We start from the raw sequence: 16,659 nt of genomic DNA, 5'->3' as shown, positions 1-16,659 counted from the left end.
TAATGTGCATCGGACCTCATCACGAGAAAATTGAATTTTTGGTCCTTCCCAATTGCACTTCCGAAATTCTCCTTGGACTACCCTGGCTTCTACACCATTCCCCAACCCTGGACTGGTCCACTGGGGAGATCAAGAGTTGGGGTCCCTCTTGTTCCAAGGACTGCCTTAAACCGGTTCCCAGTACTCCCTGCCGTGACCCTGTGGTTCCTCCTGTATCCGGTCCCCCTAAGGTCGTTAGGGACTCTGCCTGCCACAGAAAATGCCTCTCCCCCCCTCCCAGTCCCTTCAGGCAAGCCTCTGTGTCCCCTCATGGCTCCCGTCCTTGTGTCTCCCTGCCCCGTGCCAAGCTTCACCCTCTGCCCTCCCTCCCCATTCCTACTCCTGCTGTACTGCCTGCCATTGAGGAAACCATCCATTCCTTCCCGGTGTCCTCATCCCAGGGGAGGCAGTCACCGGACAAAAAAAAGGGGAGACCTAAGGGGGGGGGTACTGTTACGCCTAGCGCTCCGGGTCCCCGCTCCTCCCCGGAGCGCTCACGGCGTCTTTCTCCCTGCAGCTCCCCGGTCAGTCCCGCTGACCGGGAGCGCTGCACTGTCATGGCCGTTGGGGATGCGATTCGCACAGCGGGACGCGCCCGCTCGCGAATCGCATCCCAGGTCACTTACCCGTTCCCGTCCCCTGCTGTCATGTGCTGGCGCGCGCGGCTCCGCTCTCTAGGGCGCACGCGCGCCAGCTCCCTGAGACTTAAAGGGCCAGTGCACCAATGATTGGTGCCTGGCCCAATTAGCTTAATTGGCTTCCACCTGGTCCCTGACTATATCTGACCTCCTCCCATGCACTCCCTTGCCGGATCTTGTTGCCCTTGTGCCTAGTGAAAGCGTTTTGTGTGTCTAAAGCCTGTGTACCAGAACTTCTGCTATCCACCCTGACTACGAACCTTGCCGCCTGCCCCCGACCTTCTGCTACGTCCGACCTTGCTTCTGTCTACTCCCTTGTACCTCGCCTATCATCAGCAGTCAGAGAGGTGAGCCGTTGCTAGTGGATACGACCTGGTCACTACCGCCGCAGCAAGACCATCCCGCTTTGCGGCGGGCTCTGGTGAAAACCAGTAGTGACTTAGAACCGGTCCACTAGCGCGGTCCTCGCCAATCCCTCTCTGGCACAGAGGATCCACTACCTGCCAGCCGGCATCGTGACAATTACAGACAATTTATTCCACATTTTTCCACCATTGTGGCTCCTATCGTGGCTTTAACCAAAAAGAATGCCAATCCTAAGTCATGGCCTCCTCAAGCGGAAGACGCCTTTAAACGGCTCAAGTCTGCCTTTTCTTCTGCTCCCGTGCTCTCCAGACCTGACCCATCTAAACCCTTCCTATTGGAGGTTGATGCCTCCTCAGTAGGAGCTGGAGCGGTTTTTCTACAAAAAAATTCTTCCGGGCATGCTGTTACCTGTGGTTTTTTTTCTAGGACCTTCTCTCCGGCGGAGAGGAACTACTCCATCGGGGATCGAGAGCTACTGGCCATTAAATTAGCACTTGAGGAATGGAGGCATCTGCTGGAGGGATCAAAATTTCCAGTTATTATTTACACCGATCACAAGAATCTCTCCTATCTCCAGTCTGCCCAACGGCTGAATCCTCGCCAGGCCAGGTGGTCTCTGTTCTTTGCCCGGTTTAATTTTGAAATTCACTTTCGCCCTGCCGATAAGAACATTAGGGCCGATGCTCTCTCTCGTTCCTCGGATGCCTCGGAAGTAGAGCTCTCTCCGCAACACATCATTCCTCCTGACTGCCTGATCTCCACTTCTCCAGCCTCCATCAGGCAAACTCCTCCAGGGAAGACCTTCGTCTCTCCACGCCAACGCCTCGGAATCCTCAAATGGGGTCACTCCTCCCATCTCGCAGGCCATGCGGGCATCAAGAAATCCGTGCAACTCATCTCTCGTTTCTATTGGTGGCCGACTCTGGAGACGGATGTTGTTGATTTCGTGCGGGCCTGCACTGTCTGTGCCCGGGATAAGACTCCTCGCCAGAAGCCCGCTGGTCTTCTTCATCCTCTGCCTGTCCCCGAACAGCCTTGGTCTCTGATTGGTATGGACTTTATTACAGACTTACCCCCATCCCGTGGCAACACTGTTGTTTGGGTGGTCGTTGATCGATTTTCCAAGATGGCACATTTTATTCCTCTTCCGGGTCTTCCTTCAGCGCCTCAGTTGGCAAAACAATTTTTTGTACACATTTTTCGTCTTCACGGGTTGCCCACGCAGATCGTCTCGGATAGAGGCGTCCAATTCGTGTCAAAATTCTGGAGGGCTCTCTGTAAACAACTCAAGATTAAATTAAACTTTTCTTCTGCTTATCATCCTCAATCCAATGGGCAAGTAGAAAGAATTAACCAGGTCCTGGGTGATTATTTACGGCATTTTGTTTCCTCCCGCCAGGATGACTGGGCAGATCTTCTACCATGGGCTGAATTCTCGTATAACTTCAGAGTCTCTGAATCTTCTTCCAAATCCCCATTTTTCGTGGTGTACGGCCGTCACCCTCTTCCCCCCCCTCCCTACTCCCTTGCCCTCTGGTTTGCCCGCTGTGGATGAAGTAACTCGTGATCTTTCCACCATATGGAAAGAGACCCAAAATTCTCTTTTACAGGCTTCATCATGAAGCTTTACATGAAGAAGTTTGCTAATAAGAAAAGAAGAGCTCCCCCCATTTTTTCTCCCGGAGACAAGGTATGGCTCTCCGCTAAATATGTCCGCTTCCGTGTTCCCAGCTACAAATTGGGACCACGCTATCTTGGTCCCTTCAAAATTTTGTGCCAGATTAATCCTGTCTCTTACAAACTTCTTCTTCCTCCTTCTCTTCGTATTCCTAATGCCTTTCACGTTTCTCTTCTTAAACCACTCATCATCAACCGTTTCTCTCCCAAACTTGTTTCTCCCACTCCTGTTTCCGGCTCTTCGGACATCTTCTCCGTAAAGGAGATACTGGCCTCCAAGAAGGTCAGAGGGAAAACCTTTTTTTTGGTCGATTGGGAGGGCTGTGGTCCTGAAGAGAGATCCTGGGAACCTGAGGACAATATCCTAGACAAAAGTCTGGTCCTCAGGTTCTCAGGCTCCAAGAAGAGGGGGAGACCCAAGGGGGGGGGTACTGTTACGCCGAGCACTCCGGGTCCCCGCTCCTCCCCGGAGCGCTCGCTACACTCTCGCTACTGCAGCGCCCCGGTCAGATCCACTGACCCGGTGCGCTGCGATACCGCCTCCAGCCGGGATGCGATTCGCAATGCGGGTGGCGCCCGCTCGCGATGCGCACCCCGGCTCCCGTACCTGACTCGCTCTCCGTCGGTCCTGTCCCGGCGCGCGCGGCCCCGCTCCCTAGGGCGCACGCGCGCCGGGTCTCTGCGATTTAAAGGGCCACTGCGCCGCTGATTGGCGCAGTGGTTCTAATCAGTGTGTTCACCTGTGCACTCCCTATGTATACCTCACTTCCCCTGCACTCCCTCGCCGGATCTTGTTGCCATTGTGCCAGTGAAAGCGTTTCCTTGTGTGTTCCTAGCCTGTGTTCCAGACCTCCTGCCGTTGCCCCTGACTACGATCCTTGCTGCCTGCCCCGACCTTCTGCTACGTCCGACCTTGCTTCTGTCTACTCCCTTGTACCGCGCCTATCTTCAGCAGTCAGAGAGGTTGAGCCGTTGCTAGTGGATACGACCTGGTCACTACCGCCGCAGCAAGACCATCCCGCTTTGCGGCGGGCTCTGGTGAACACCAGTAGTGACTTAGAACCGGTCCACTAGCATGGTCCACGCCAATCCCTCTCTGGCACAGAGGATCCACCTCCTGCCAGCCGGCATCGTGACATTATGACTTATGTATGATTGTGTTTTGGGTTTTATATAATTTAATAACGCAAGGTCCCTGCGTAAAATATTTTAATATTTTAGGAAATAAATAAATATTTCCTCTTTTATATCTTGCATATTTTATATCTTTTATATTTTTATTATTTCCATCATATACCCTTGGTGGGTAGAACATTGAGGACTGTGAATATTTTATTTTTACTTATTCCATGTGTTCCCTCTTCCTGGGTGAGAGGGTCACAGTTAACCTTGTGTTGTGTGTATTGTGAGCTCCACTCCCTCTATATATATATATTCAGGTTCTTAAATTACTTCAGTTTAAAAATCTTAATCCTTCCAGTACTTATCAGCTGTTGTATAATTCACAGGAAGATCTTTTCTTTTTTAATTTCCTTTCTGTCTGATCACAGAGCTCTCTGCTGACACCTCTGTCCATGTCAGGAACTGTCCAGAGCAGGATAGGTTTGCTAAGAGGATTTGCTCCTACTCTGGGCAGTTTCTAAAATGGACAGAGGTGTCAGCAAAGAGCACTGTGGTCAGACAGAAAGGAAATTCAAAAAGAAAAGACATTTTTGTAGAACATACAACAGCTAAGTACTGGAAGGGTTCATATTTTAAAATAGAAGTAATTTACAAATCTGTATAACTTCTGGCACCAGTTGATTTAAAAAAAAATCAGCAGGGTATCCCTTTAACATGCTAAGTAGAGCTGGCATAACTGGTAAACCATTTGTAGATGTACACATGGGGAAGATTTATTTAGACAACATAAGTGTGCTAGAGCAAAATGCAGCGAATCCAATAAAAGGTGCACACGTTTTAATAAATTTGGCCCATCTGTGGCTGTCACACAATCTGTAATCTACAGTAGCTGGTGTAGATTTACAGTATACTTTAAGTCCCTTTCTGGCATTATTAAAGTAAAACTGTGGACAACACTCTCCTTCCAACTAGGATCCAGAAACTTTTATGAAAAGTGGCAAAAAATAAAAATAAAAAAATAATTACCGTATATACTCGAGTATAGGCCGAGTTTTTCAGCACGATTTTTCGTGCTGAAAACACCCCCCTCGGCTTATACTCGAGTGAACTCCCCCACCCGCAGTGGTCTTCAACCTGCGGACCTCCAGAGGTTTCAAAACTACAACTCCCAGCAAGCCCGGGCAGCCATCGGCTGTCCGGGCTTGCTGGGAGTTGTAGTTTTGAAACCTCCGGAGGTCCGCAGGTTGAAGACCACTGCGGCCTTCAACATCATCCAGCCCCCTCTCACCCCCTTTAGTTCTGAGTACTCACCTCCGCTCGGCGCTGGTCCGGTCCTGCAGGGCTGTCCGGTGAGGAGGTGGTCCGGTGAGGAGGTGGTCCGGGCTGCTATCTTCACCGGGGAGGCCTCTTCTAAGCGCTTCGGGCCCGGCCTCAGAATAGTCACGTTGCCTTGACAACGACGCAGATACGTCGTTGTTAAGGCAACGGCTCTATTCCGGGCCGGAAGCGCGGAGAAGAGGCGCCCCCGGTGAAGATAGCAGCCCGGACCACCTCCTCACCGGACCACCTCCTTACCGGACAGCCCTGCAGGACCGGACCAGCGCCGAGCGGAGGTGAGTACTCAGAACTAAAGGGGGTGAGAGGGGGCTGGATGATGTTGAAGGCCGCAGTGGTCTTCAACCTGCGGACCTCCGGAGGTTTCAAAACTACAACTCCCAGCAAGCCCGGACAGCCGATGGCTGCCCGGGCTTGCTGGGAGTTGTAGTTTTGAAACCTCTGGAGGTCCGCAGGTTGAAGGCCGCAGTGGTCTTCAACCTGCGGACCTCCGGAGGTTTCAAAACTACAACTCCCAGCAAGCCCGGACAGCCGATGGCTGCCCGGGCTTGCTGGGAGTTGTAGTTTTGAAACCTCTGGAGGTCCGCAGGTTGAAGACCACTGAGGGCGAATGATGAGAAGAGGATGATGAAGGGGGGGGGTGTGGGGATGATGAAGGGGGGGGTGTGGGATGATTACAAGGGGATGATGAAGGGGGGATGTGTGGGATGATAAGGGGATGTGTGGGATGATGACAAGGGGATGATGAAGGGGGGATGTGTGGGATGATGACAAGGGGATGATGAAGGGGGGATGTGTGGGATGATGACAAGGGGATGATGAAGGGGGGATGTGTGGGATAAGGGGATGTGTGGGATGATGACAAGGGGATGATGAAGGGGGGATGTGTGGGATAAGGGGATGTGTGGGATGATGACAAGGGGATGATGAAGGGGGGATGTGTGGAATGATGACAAGGGGATGATGAAGGGGGGATGTGTGGGATGATAAGGGGATGTGTGGGATGATGACAAGGGGATGATGAAGGGGGGATGTGTGGGATGATAAGGGGATGTGTGGGATGATGACAAGGGGATGATGAAGGGGGGATGTGTGGGATGATGACAAGGGGATGATGAGGATGTTAATGACGGGTCTGGATGATGACAGGGGGGGATGAGGTATTTCCCACCCTAGGCTTATACTCGAGTCAATAACTTTTCCTGGGATTTTGGGCTGAAATTAGGGGTCTCGGCTTATACTCGGGTCGGCTTATACTCGAGTATATACGGTACATTTTTGAGCAAAACAGACTGGTGTAATACCAATAATACATTTCACAGTAATCTCTTATCTGAGGGCATGTAATGAATACTAAAAAGCTCCAAAAACCAATGTGAATTTGCTATGACAAGGCTGCTTGGGAACTAGTTCTCATGTTCTTTCATTAAATGTTCTTAAATTTAATTGATCCAAACAAAATGTTCTTGCTCTTTTTACAGTAATCTGATTCTCTGTCCCATCAGTATTTACAGTAGGACATGTGAATAGTAATCTAATAAGGTTATTACATTTCATATACAATGTTCCATTCAAACTGAGTAGGCACACGGCAGCACAGCTTCTAAAGATGACCCACTCACTTCAATCTTCAGCCCACTAACCATCACCATAACTGTCCCTCTTCACCGCATCTGCATCCTCTGTTGGGGCACAGGGGACATTATTACTATATGGGGTCACATGGGTCAGTATTACTATATAGGGACATAGGAGATATTATCACTATATGAAGGGACAGGGGACATTATATGGGGACACAGGGGGCATTAATACCGTATGGAGGCACAGATGGCATTGTTACTATATACGGGCACAGAGGCCATTATTTCTATATAGGAGAACCAATATTATTTCACAAGGGCACAAGGGGCATTTTTACTGTATGAAGGAACAAGGAGGCTTAAAGGGGTACTCCGGTGGAAAACTTTTTTTTTTTTTTTTTAATCTACTGGTGCAGAAAGTTAAACAGATTTGTAAATTGCTTCTATTAAAAAATCTTAATCCTTCCAGTACTTATTAGCTGCTGAATACTACAGAAGAAATTATTTTCTTTTTGGAACACATTGCTCTATTTTAGGAACTGACCAGAGCAGCATATGTTTGCTATTGGGATTTTCTCCTACTCTGGACAGTTCATAAAATGGACAGAGATGTCAGCAGAGAGCTCTGTGTTCTTCTGTAGTATTCAGCAGCTAATAAGTACAGGAATGCTTGGACCTGAAACCCATAATGTGGTGGTGCACCATCTTGCTGGAAAAACTCAGGGACTGTGCCAGCTTCAGTGCATAAAGAGGGAAACACATCATCATGTAGCAATTTTGCATATCCAGTGGCCTACATGATGATGTGTTTTCTTCTTAATGCACTGAAGCTGGCACGTTCCCTGAGTTTTTCCAGCAAGCTGGTGCACCACCACATTATGGGTGTCAGGTCCGAGCATTCCTAGATGAACAGTTTCCTGGATAGTGGATTGGTCGTCGTGGGCAAGTTGAATGGCCCCCAAGGTCTCCTGATCTGACCCCCTTAGACTTTTATCTTTGGGGTCATCTGAAGGCAATTGTCTATGCTGTGAAGATACGAGATGTGCAACACCTGAAACTACGGATACTGGAAGCCTGTGCTAGCATTTCTCCTGTGGTGTTGCTATCAGTGTGTGAAGAGTGGGAGAAGAGGGTTGCATTGACAATCCAACACAATGGGCAGCACATTGAACACATTTTATAAGTGGTCAGAAACTTGTAAATAACTAATGAAAGAATAAAGTTACGTTAAAACCAAGCACATCATTGTTTTTATTGTGAAATTCCCAATAAGTTTGATGTGTCACATGACCCTCTTCCTATTGAAAAAACAAAAGTTGGATTCAAAATGGCCGACTACAAAATGGCCGCCATGGTCACCACCCATCTTGAAAAGTTTCCCCCCTCACATATACTAATGTGCCACAAACAGGAAGTTAATATCAACAACCATTCCCATTTTATTAAGGTGTATCCATATAAATGGCCCACCCTGTACTGTTATAAATGGTGTATCTCAAGGTTCAGTGTTAGGACCATGATTGTTTAACATACAATTAAATGGTATAGTGCAAAAAGTTAAAGGGGTTACCTGGGTTTTAAAAATCAATGGGCTATCCTTAGGATAGGCTATCAATATAAAATTGGTAGGGGTTCAGCTCTTAATATCCTTGCACATCAGCTGTTTAAAGTGGTTGCAGCACTTAAAGGGGTACTCCAGTGGAATTATTATTTTTTAAATCAGGTGGTGCCAAAAAGTTAAACAGATTTTAAATTACTTCTATTAAAAATTCTTAATCTTTTCAGTACTTATTAGCAGCTGTATACTTGCATGGGAAATTCTTTTCTTTCCTTTCTGTCACGACCACAGTGCTCTCTGCTGACACCTCTGTCCATTTTAGGAAATATCCAGAGCAGTATATGGCTGATATGGGCATTTTCTCCAGCTCTGTACAGTTCCAAAAATGGACAGAGTTGTCAGCAGAGAGCACTGTGGTCGTGACAGAAAAGAAATCCAAAAAGAAAAGAATTTCCTCTGTAGTATACAGCCGCTAATAAGTAGTGGAAGGGTTAAGATTTTTTTTTTTTTTTTTTTATGAAAGTGATTTACAAATCTGTTTAACTTTCTGGCATCAGTTGATTAAAAAAAAAAAAAAAAAGTTTTCCACTGGAGTACCCCTTTAAGCGAAGCACTGCATTCATGCACTCATACTAGGACACAAAGTACTATTCGTTGCGGCTGTGTTAGGTACTGTAGCTGTGTCCCATTCAAAAGTCCTATCTATGCCAAAATGGTACAGATAGAAACTACAGATCTTGGTGCAAAAAATGATCCCACAACTCTGTAGATGAAAAAATAAAAAATATTTATAGGAGTCAGAATAGTGCAACTTAAAGCATTGTATTTTTTGTTTGTTTTTTTAAGTAGTAAAACATAATAGGGTGATTAAAAAAAGAGCCGGTTTTCCTACTTAGCATGTAGAGGTCTGTAATTTTTATCATAGGTACTCTTTAACTGGGAGAAACTGAATCTTTAAAAAAAAATAAAAAAAAATTAACTGGAAATCACTTTGTATTATTTAAAAGAAAAAAAATAGTTTGCATTTTATTGCATGACATACTGTGAGTTTTTGATCGCCTACCAACCAGTAAGATTTCCAGCTCTCGCAGACCTGTTATTTTTTCTTTATGAAGCCCTCCTCTTCTTTATTCATTACCTGTATTAACTGCACCTGTTTGAACTAGTTATCTGTATAAAAGACACCTGTCCACACAATCAAACAGACTCCAACCTCTCCACAATGGCCAAGACCAGAGAGCTGTGTGAGGACATTAGGGATAAAATTGTAGACCTGCACAAGGCTGGGATGGGCTACAGGACAATAGGCAAGCAGCTTGGGAAGGCAACAACTGTTGGCACAATGATTAGAAAATGGAAGAAGTTCAAGATGACGGTCAATCTCCCTCAGTCTGGGGCTCCATGCAATATGTCACATCCTGGGGCATCAATGATCATGAGGAAGGTGAGGGGGGTAAGAACTACACGGAACGACCTGGTCAATGACCTGAAGAGAGCTAGGAACAAAGTCTCCAAGAAAACCATTAGTAATACACTACGCCGTCATGGATTAAAATCCTGCAGTGCATGCCAGGTCCCCTTACTCAAGCCAGTTCATGTCCAGGACCGTCTAAGATTTGCCAATGACCATCTGGATGATCCAGAGGAGGAATGGGAGAAGGTCATGTGGTCTGATGAGACAAACAATAGAGCTTTTTGGTGTAAACTCCCCTTGCCGTGTTTGGAGGAAGAAGAAGGATGAGTACAACCCCAAGAACACCATCCTAACCGTAACAAATGGAGGTGGAAACATCATTCTTTGGGGGCTGCTTTCCTGCAAAGGGGACAGGATGACTGCACTTTATTGAGGGAAGGATGGATGGCACCATGTATGGCAAGATCTTGCCCACAACCTCATTCCCTCAGTAAGAGCATTGAAGATGGGTCGTGGCTGAGCCTTCCAGGATGACAACGACTTCAAACACACAGCCAGGGCAACTAAGGCATGGCTCCATAAGAAGCATTTCAAGGTCCTGGAGTTGCCTAGCAAGTCTCCATCCCTAAACTCAATAGAAAATCTTTGGAGGGAGCAGAAAGACCCAGCAAAAGCCCCAAAACCTGAAGGATCAGGAGAAGGTCTGTATGGAGGAGTGGGCCAAAATTCCTGCTGCAGTATGTGCAAACCTGGTCAAGAACTACAGGACACGTTTGATCTCTGTAATTGCAAACAAAGGTTTGCAAATATTAAGTTATGCTTTTCTGATGTATCGAATACTTATGTCATGCAATAAAATATACATTTATATTTTTAAAATCATTCAGTGTGATTTTCTGGATTTTTGTTTTCGATTCCATCTCTCACAGTTTAGAGTACCTATGATAAAAATTACAGACCTCCACATGCTTTGTAAGTAGGAAAACCTGCAAAATCGGTACTGTATCAAATACTTGTTCTTCCCACTGTAAGTATGACTGTTGTACAAATAATCACATGACAATCACCACAATACTGTATGTGTATAATGTTTATGGATGAATTTTACTTTTAGATTGATATTTATCTATTTGTCATATTATTTTAACATGTGATAAACTACACCCATTGGCAAAAAATGCGCACAGATAAAAATGTCAGATTGCAGGATAAGGCTTGCTCACACACAGATATGGTTTCCCAGGAATGTCTTTGCCAGATTGTAACACTTCCATTGCTAGATTTATCACCAATCCAGCATTTAATGTGAGTACGGTTTTTCCCAATAAACTTATCCTTTTGTCATAATATTGTACAGTGATCCCTCAACTTACAATGGCCTCAAAATACAATAGTTTCAACATACAATGGTCTTTTCTGGACCATTGTAAGTTGAAACCAGACTCAACATACAATGCTACGGACAGTCCAGATCTGTGAAACGTGTCAATGGCTGGAAGAACCGACCAATCAGAATGAGCATTCACTGGTAAAACACCTGTATTACTGAAGCATATGCACTGACAGATGTCTGGTAGCACCCCCTACAGTACAGGGAAGTATTACATGTTCTGTACTCTTTACCTGTATTACTGAAGTGTATGCACTGACTGGTGTCTGGTAGCGCCCCCTACAGTACAGGAAGGTATTACATGTTCTGTACACTTTACCTGTACCTGGGTTACCTGCTCCTCTGGACACCATGTAAGGGCGACTCCATGTTACTTTTTTAGGACATTGCGTGTACTGTACAGGACCCCGAAGAATCTCCTGTCCTCTACATAGACCAGTGTTTCCCAAGCAGGGTGCCCCCAGCTGTTGCAAAACTACAACTCCCAGCATGCCCGGACATGCTGGGAGTTGTAGTTTTGCAACAGCTGAAGGCTCCCTGCTTGGAAAACACTGACATAGACAGTGATTACAGCTCCCAGCAGATCTTTATTACTTTTATATGTAAGGATTTGCTTTATCTGTATTAGTTATCTACTTATTTTTCTTTAATTCTCACTTTTTCCTATTTTTTGGATGACCTTTTGGTGCCTTTAGAACCAATTAACAGGTTTCCATAGAGTTCTGGTCTCAACATTCAATGGTTTCAACATACAATGGTCGTCCTGGAACCAATTAATATTGTAACTTGAGGGACCACTGTAATCACTTACATATATCATAATTACATTCACACATATAAAGTTTCATTGGATTCTAACAACTCCTTATCAGTGCTTTATTTTCATTCTTAATAAGTGTACTATTTTTTTGTCATTATATCTTATGTGATGAATTACTAATCTCTTGCTGCCATATTCCCCAACAAATTCCAGCTGATGCACATCTTCTTTACCATACTAAGAAAATGGTTTTCTTGTATAAGCTACAGACTACTGTATACCTTCTCTGCTGCTCCAGATAAATAGAGAATCACATGCCAGTCATTCAAGTTAATGGTCATCCATGAAACGGAAAGGCCTGCCAGGATGGGAGTCAATCTTACAAAAATCCTCTTCATTTTGGCACATAAAGGCTCTCCAGTCTGACATCCATAATCCCCATGTATCATGAACAGATTTATTCACTGAAAACCTCTTTATCTAAGTCTGCTGACTTGCTTAAATCTTATCATCCTCAACCAGTATGATGCTATATAAAAATGTGTCTAGGAGGCTTCTATTGTATATGGCAAAGTTGCTATTAAAGGTACTTACTTGGCATTTCAAACATAGACACAAAGCGCTGAAACATGCTCTTACAGGGGTCCGGCATTGCCACAGTGCCAAATTCAGAAACCACAATCCTGTTTTCACTTTCATTTGACTTGTAGGAGTCACTTCGAAGAAACTTGCTCATGTAGGTTACATTTCCATTTTCAATTGTGAATTTATGCATAAGGGACATCCCATCGAACCAGTGGTTAAATCTGTCAAAAAGAAAATGACAACCTTAATCAACAGCGAAGTCTGGTCTAATCCACATGCAATGTCATTCAGACTTAACCTCTTAAGGACTCAGCCCATTTTGGCCTTAAGGACTCAGACAATTACATTTTTACGTTTTCATTTTTTCCTCCTCGCCTTCTAAAAATCATAACTCTTTTATATTTTCATCCACAGACTAGTATGAGGGCTTGTTTTTTGTGCGACCAGTTGTCCTTTGTAATGACATAACTCATTATATCATACAATGTATGGCGCAACCAAAAAACACTATTTTTGTGGGGAAATTAAAAAGAAAAACGCAATTTTGCTAATTTTGGAAGGTTTCGTTTTCACGCCGTACAATTTATGGTAAAAATGACGTGTGTTCTTTATTCTGAGGGTCAATACGATTAAAATGATACCCATTATTACATACTTTTATATTATTGTTGCGCTTAAAAAAAATCACAAACTTTTTAACCAAATTAGTACGTGTCACGATTCGGCTACCAGGTAGTGGATCCTCTGTGTCAGCGAGGGATTGGCGTGGACCGTGCTAGTGGACCGGTTCTAAGAGGCTACTGGTTTTCACCAGAGCCCGCCGCAAAGCGGGATGGTCTTGCTGCGGCAGTAGCAACCAGGTCGTATCCACTAGCAACGGTTCTACCTCGCTGACTGCTGAGAAGGCGTGGGACAGAAGGACTAGGCAGAGGCAAGGTCAGACGTAGCAGAAGGTCGGGGGCAGGCGGCAAGGTTCGTAGTCAGGATGGGTAGCAGAAGTTCAGGTACACAGGCTTTGGACACACTAAACGCTTTCACTGGCACAAGGCAACAAGATCCGGCAAGGGAGTGCATGGGAGGAGGTCAGATAAAGGCAGAGAGCAGATGGGAGCCAATTAAGCTAATTGGGCCAGGCACCAATCATTGGTGCGCTGGCCCTTTAAGTCGCAGAGAGCTGGCGCGCGCGCCCTAGAGAGCGGAGCCGCGCGCGCCAGCACATGACAGCAGGGGACCGGGACGGGTAAGTGACCTGGGATGCGATTCGCGAGCGGGCGCGTCCCGCTGTGCGAATCGCATCCCCGACGGCCATGACAGTGCAGCGCTCCCGGTCAGCGGGACTGACCGGGGCGCTGCGGGGAGAGAGACGCCGTGAGCGCTCCGGGGAGGAGCGGGGACCCGGAGCGCTAGGCGTAACAGTACCCCCCCCCCTTAGGTCTCCCCTTTTCTTTGACCGGTAACTGCCTCCCCTGGGATGAGGACACCGGGAAAGAATGGAGGGTTTCCTCAACGGCAGGCAGCACAGCAGGAGTGGGAATGGGGAGGGAGGGCAGAGGGCGAAGCCTGGCACGGGGCAGTGTGACACCAGGACGGGGGCCATGAGGAGGCACAGAGGTTTGCCTGACGGGACTGGGAGGGGGGGAGAGGCACTTCCTATGGCAGGCAGAGTCCCAGTTCTTTATCTCCCCGGTGGTCCAATCAAGGGTGGGGGAATGAAGCCGGAGCCATGGCAGACCGAGGAGGACCTCAGAGGTACAGCTGGGGAGAATGAAGAACTCAATCCTTTCGTGGTGGGGTCCGATAGACATCAGGAGGGGTTCTGTGCGGTAACGCACGGTGCAGTCCAATCTGGCTCCGTTGACCGCGGAAATGTAGAGCGGTTTGGCGAGACGGGTCACCGGGATGCTGAATTTATTAACAAAGGACTCCAAAATAAAATTCCCGGAGGCACCAGAGTCCAAGCAGGCCACGGCTGAGAGGGAGGAGTTGGCTGTAGGAGAAATCCGCACGGGCACCGTGAGACGTGGAGAAGAAGACTTAGAACCAAGAGATGCCACACCCACGTGAGCTGGGTGCGTGCGTGCGTTTCCCAGGCGTGGAGGACGGATAGGGCAATCCACCAAGAAATGCTCGGTACTGGCACAGTACAGACAGAGATTTTCTTCTCTACGGCGATTCCTCTCTTCCTGGGTCAGGCGAGACCGATCCACTTGCATGGCCTCCTCGGCGGGAGGCCCAGGCATAGACTGCAAAGGATGCTGTGGGAGAGGTGCCCAGAGATCTAAGTCTTTTTCCTGGCGGAGCTCTTGGTGTCGCTCAGAAAAACGCATGTCAATGCGGGTAGCCAAATGGATGAGTTCTTGGAGGTTGGCAGGAATCTCTCGTGCGGCCAGCACATCCTTGATGCGACTGGATAGGCCTTTTTTAAAGGTCGCGCAGAGAGCCTCGTTATTCCAGGATAGTTCAGAAGCAAGAGTACGGAATTGTATGGCGTACTCGCCAACGGAAGAATTACCCTGGACCAGGTTCAGCAAGGCAGTCTCAGCAGAAGAGGCTCGGGCAGGTTCCTCAAAGACACTTCGGACTTCAGCGAAGAAGGACTGGACTGTGGCTGTGGCAGGATCATTGCGGTCCCAGAGCGGTGTGGCCCAAGACAAGGCCTTTCCTGAAAGAAGGCTTACTACGAACGCCACCTTAGACCGTTCTGTAGGAAACAAGTCCGACAACATCTCCATATGCAGGGAACACTGAGACAAAAATCCACGGCAGAGTTTAGAGTCCCCATCAAATTTGTCCGGCAGGGACAGGCGTAGGTTAGGAGCGGCCACTCGCTGCGGAGGAGGTGCAGGAGCTGGCGGAGGAGATGGTTGCTGCTGTAGCAGAGGCAGAAGTTGCTGTAACATGGCGGTCAACTGCGACAGCTGCTGTCCTTGTTGGGCAATCTGCTGCGATTGCTGAGCGACCACCGTGGGAAGATCAGCGAGACTTGGCAGCGGCACCTCAGCGGGATCCATGGCCGGATCTACTGTCACGATTCGGCTACCAGGTAGTGGATCCTCTGTGTCAGCGAGGGATTGGCGTGGACCGTGCTAGTGGACCGGTTCTAAGAGGCTACTGGTTTTCACCAGAGCCCGCCGCAAAGCGGGATGGTCTTGCTGCGGCAGTAGCAACCAGGTCGTATCCACTAGCAAAGGTTCTACCTCGCTGACTGCTGAGAAGGCGTGGGACAGAAGGACTAGGCAGAGGCAAGGTCAGACGTAGCAGAAGGTCGGGGGCAGGCGGCAAGGTTCGTAGTCAGGATGGGTAGCAGAAGTTCAGGTACACAGGCTTTGGACACACTAAACGCTTTCACTGGCACAAGGCAACAAGATCCGGCAAGGGAGTGCATGGGAGGAGGTCAGATAAAGGCAGAGAGCAGATGGGAGCCAATTAAGCTAATTGGGCCAGGCACCAATCATTGGTGCGCTGGCCCTTTAAGTCGCAGAGAGCTGGCGCGCGCGCGCCCTAGAGAGCGGAGCCGCGCGCGCCAGCACATGACAGCAGGGGACCGGGACGGGTAAGTGACCTGGGATGCGATTCGCGAGCGGGCGCGTCCCCCTGTGCGAATCGCATCCCCGACGGCCATGACAGTGCAGCGCTCCCGGTCAGCGGGACTGACCGGGGCGCTGCGGGGAGAGAGACGCCGTGAGCGCTCCGGGGAGGAGCGGGGACCCGGAGCGCTAGGCGTAACAGTACGTTTATAATCCCTTTATTTTGATGACCTCTAACTTTTTTATTTTTCCGTATAAGCGGCGGTATGAGGGCTAATTTTTTGCGCCATGATCTGTACTTTTTTTTGATACCACATTTGCATATAAAAAACATTTAATACATTTTTTATAATTTTTTTTTATAAAATGTATTTAAAAAGTAGCAATTTTGGACTTCTTTTTTTTTTTTTTTTACGTTCACGTTTTTTACGCTCCGATGCCCGCGGTTATGCACAGGACGTAAATGTACGTCCTGGTGCGTTAAGTACCACCGCACCAGGACGTACATTTACGTCCTGCGTCCTTAAGGGGAGGGGTACTCAGGCCCTATGCATCTCATCCCCTATCCTTTAAGGTGTCTGATCGTGTGGACCCCGCCACTGGGGACCCCCGTATTCGCTCCTGCAGTACTCACTTGTCATCAGCCTCACGGAGCAAAGAGTGCT

At 47.7% G+C, this 16,659-nt stretch overlaps 1 protein-coding gene across 3 annotated transcripts in view; it reads right to left on the bottom strand.

Moving 5' to 3' along the window:
• Positions 1-16,659, bottom strand: part of LOC130294631 (carotenoid-cleaving dioxygenase, mitochondrial-like) — a 151,032-nt gene that overhangs the window by 31,861 nt on the left and 102,512 nt on the right. For all 3 annotated transcript variants that reach the window (XM_056544779.1, XM_056544778.1, XM_056544780.1), the window contains one exon: positions 12,477-12,688. In XM_056544779.1, the coding sequence (XP_056400754.1) occupies positions 12,477-12,688 (212 nt within the window). The remainder of the gene's footprint in view (positions 1-12,476; positions 12,689-16,659) is intronic.

This window comes from Hyla sarda, chromosome 10 (assembly GCF_029499605.1).
Source record: "Hyla sarda isolate aHylSar1 chromosome 10, aHylSar1.hap1, whole genome shotgun sequence".
Lineage (NCBI taxonomy): Eukaryota > Metazoa > Chordata > Amphibia > Anura > Hylidae > Hyla > Hyla sarda.
The sequence above is the reverse complement of the archived record's forward strand: the minus strand, read 5'-3'. Positions and strand labels throughout refer to the sequence as shown.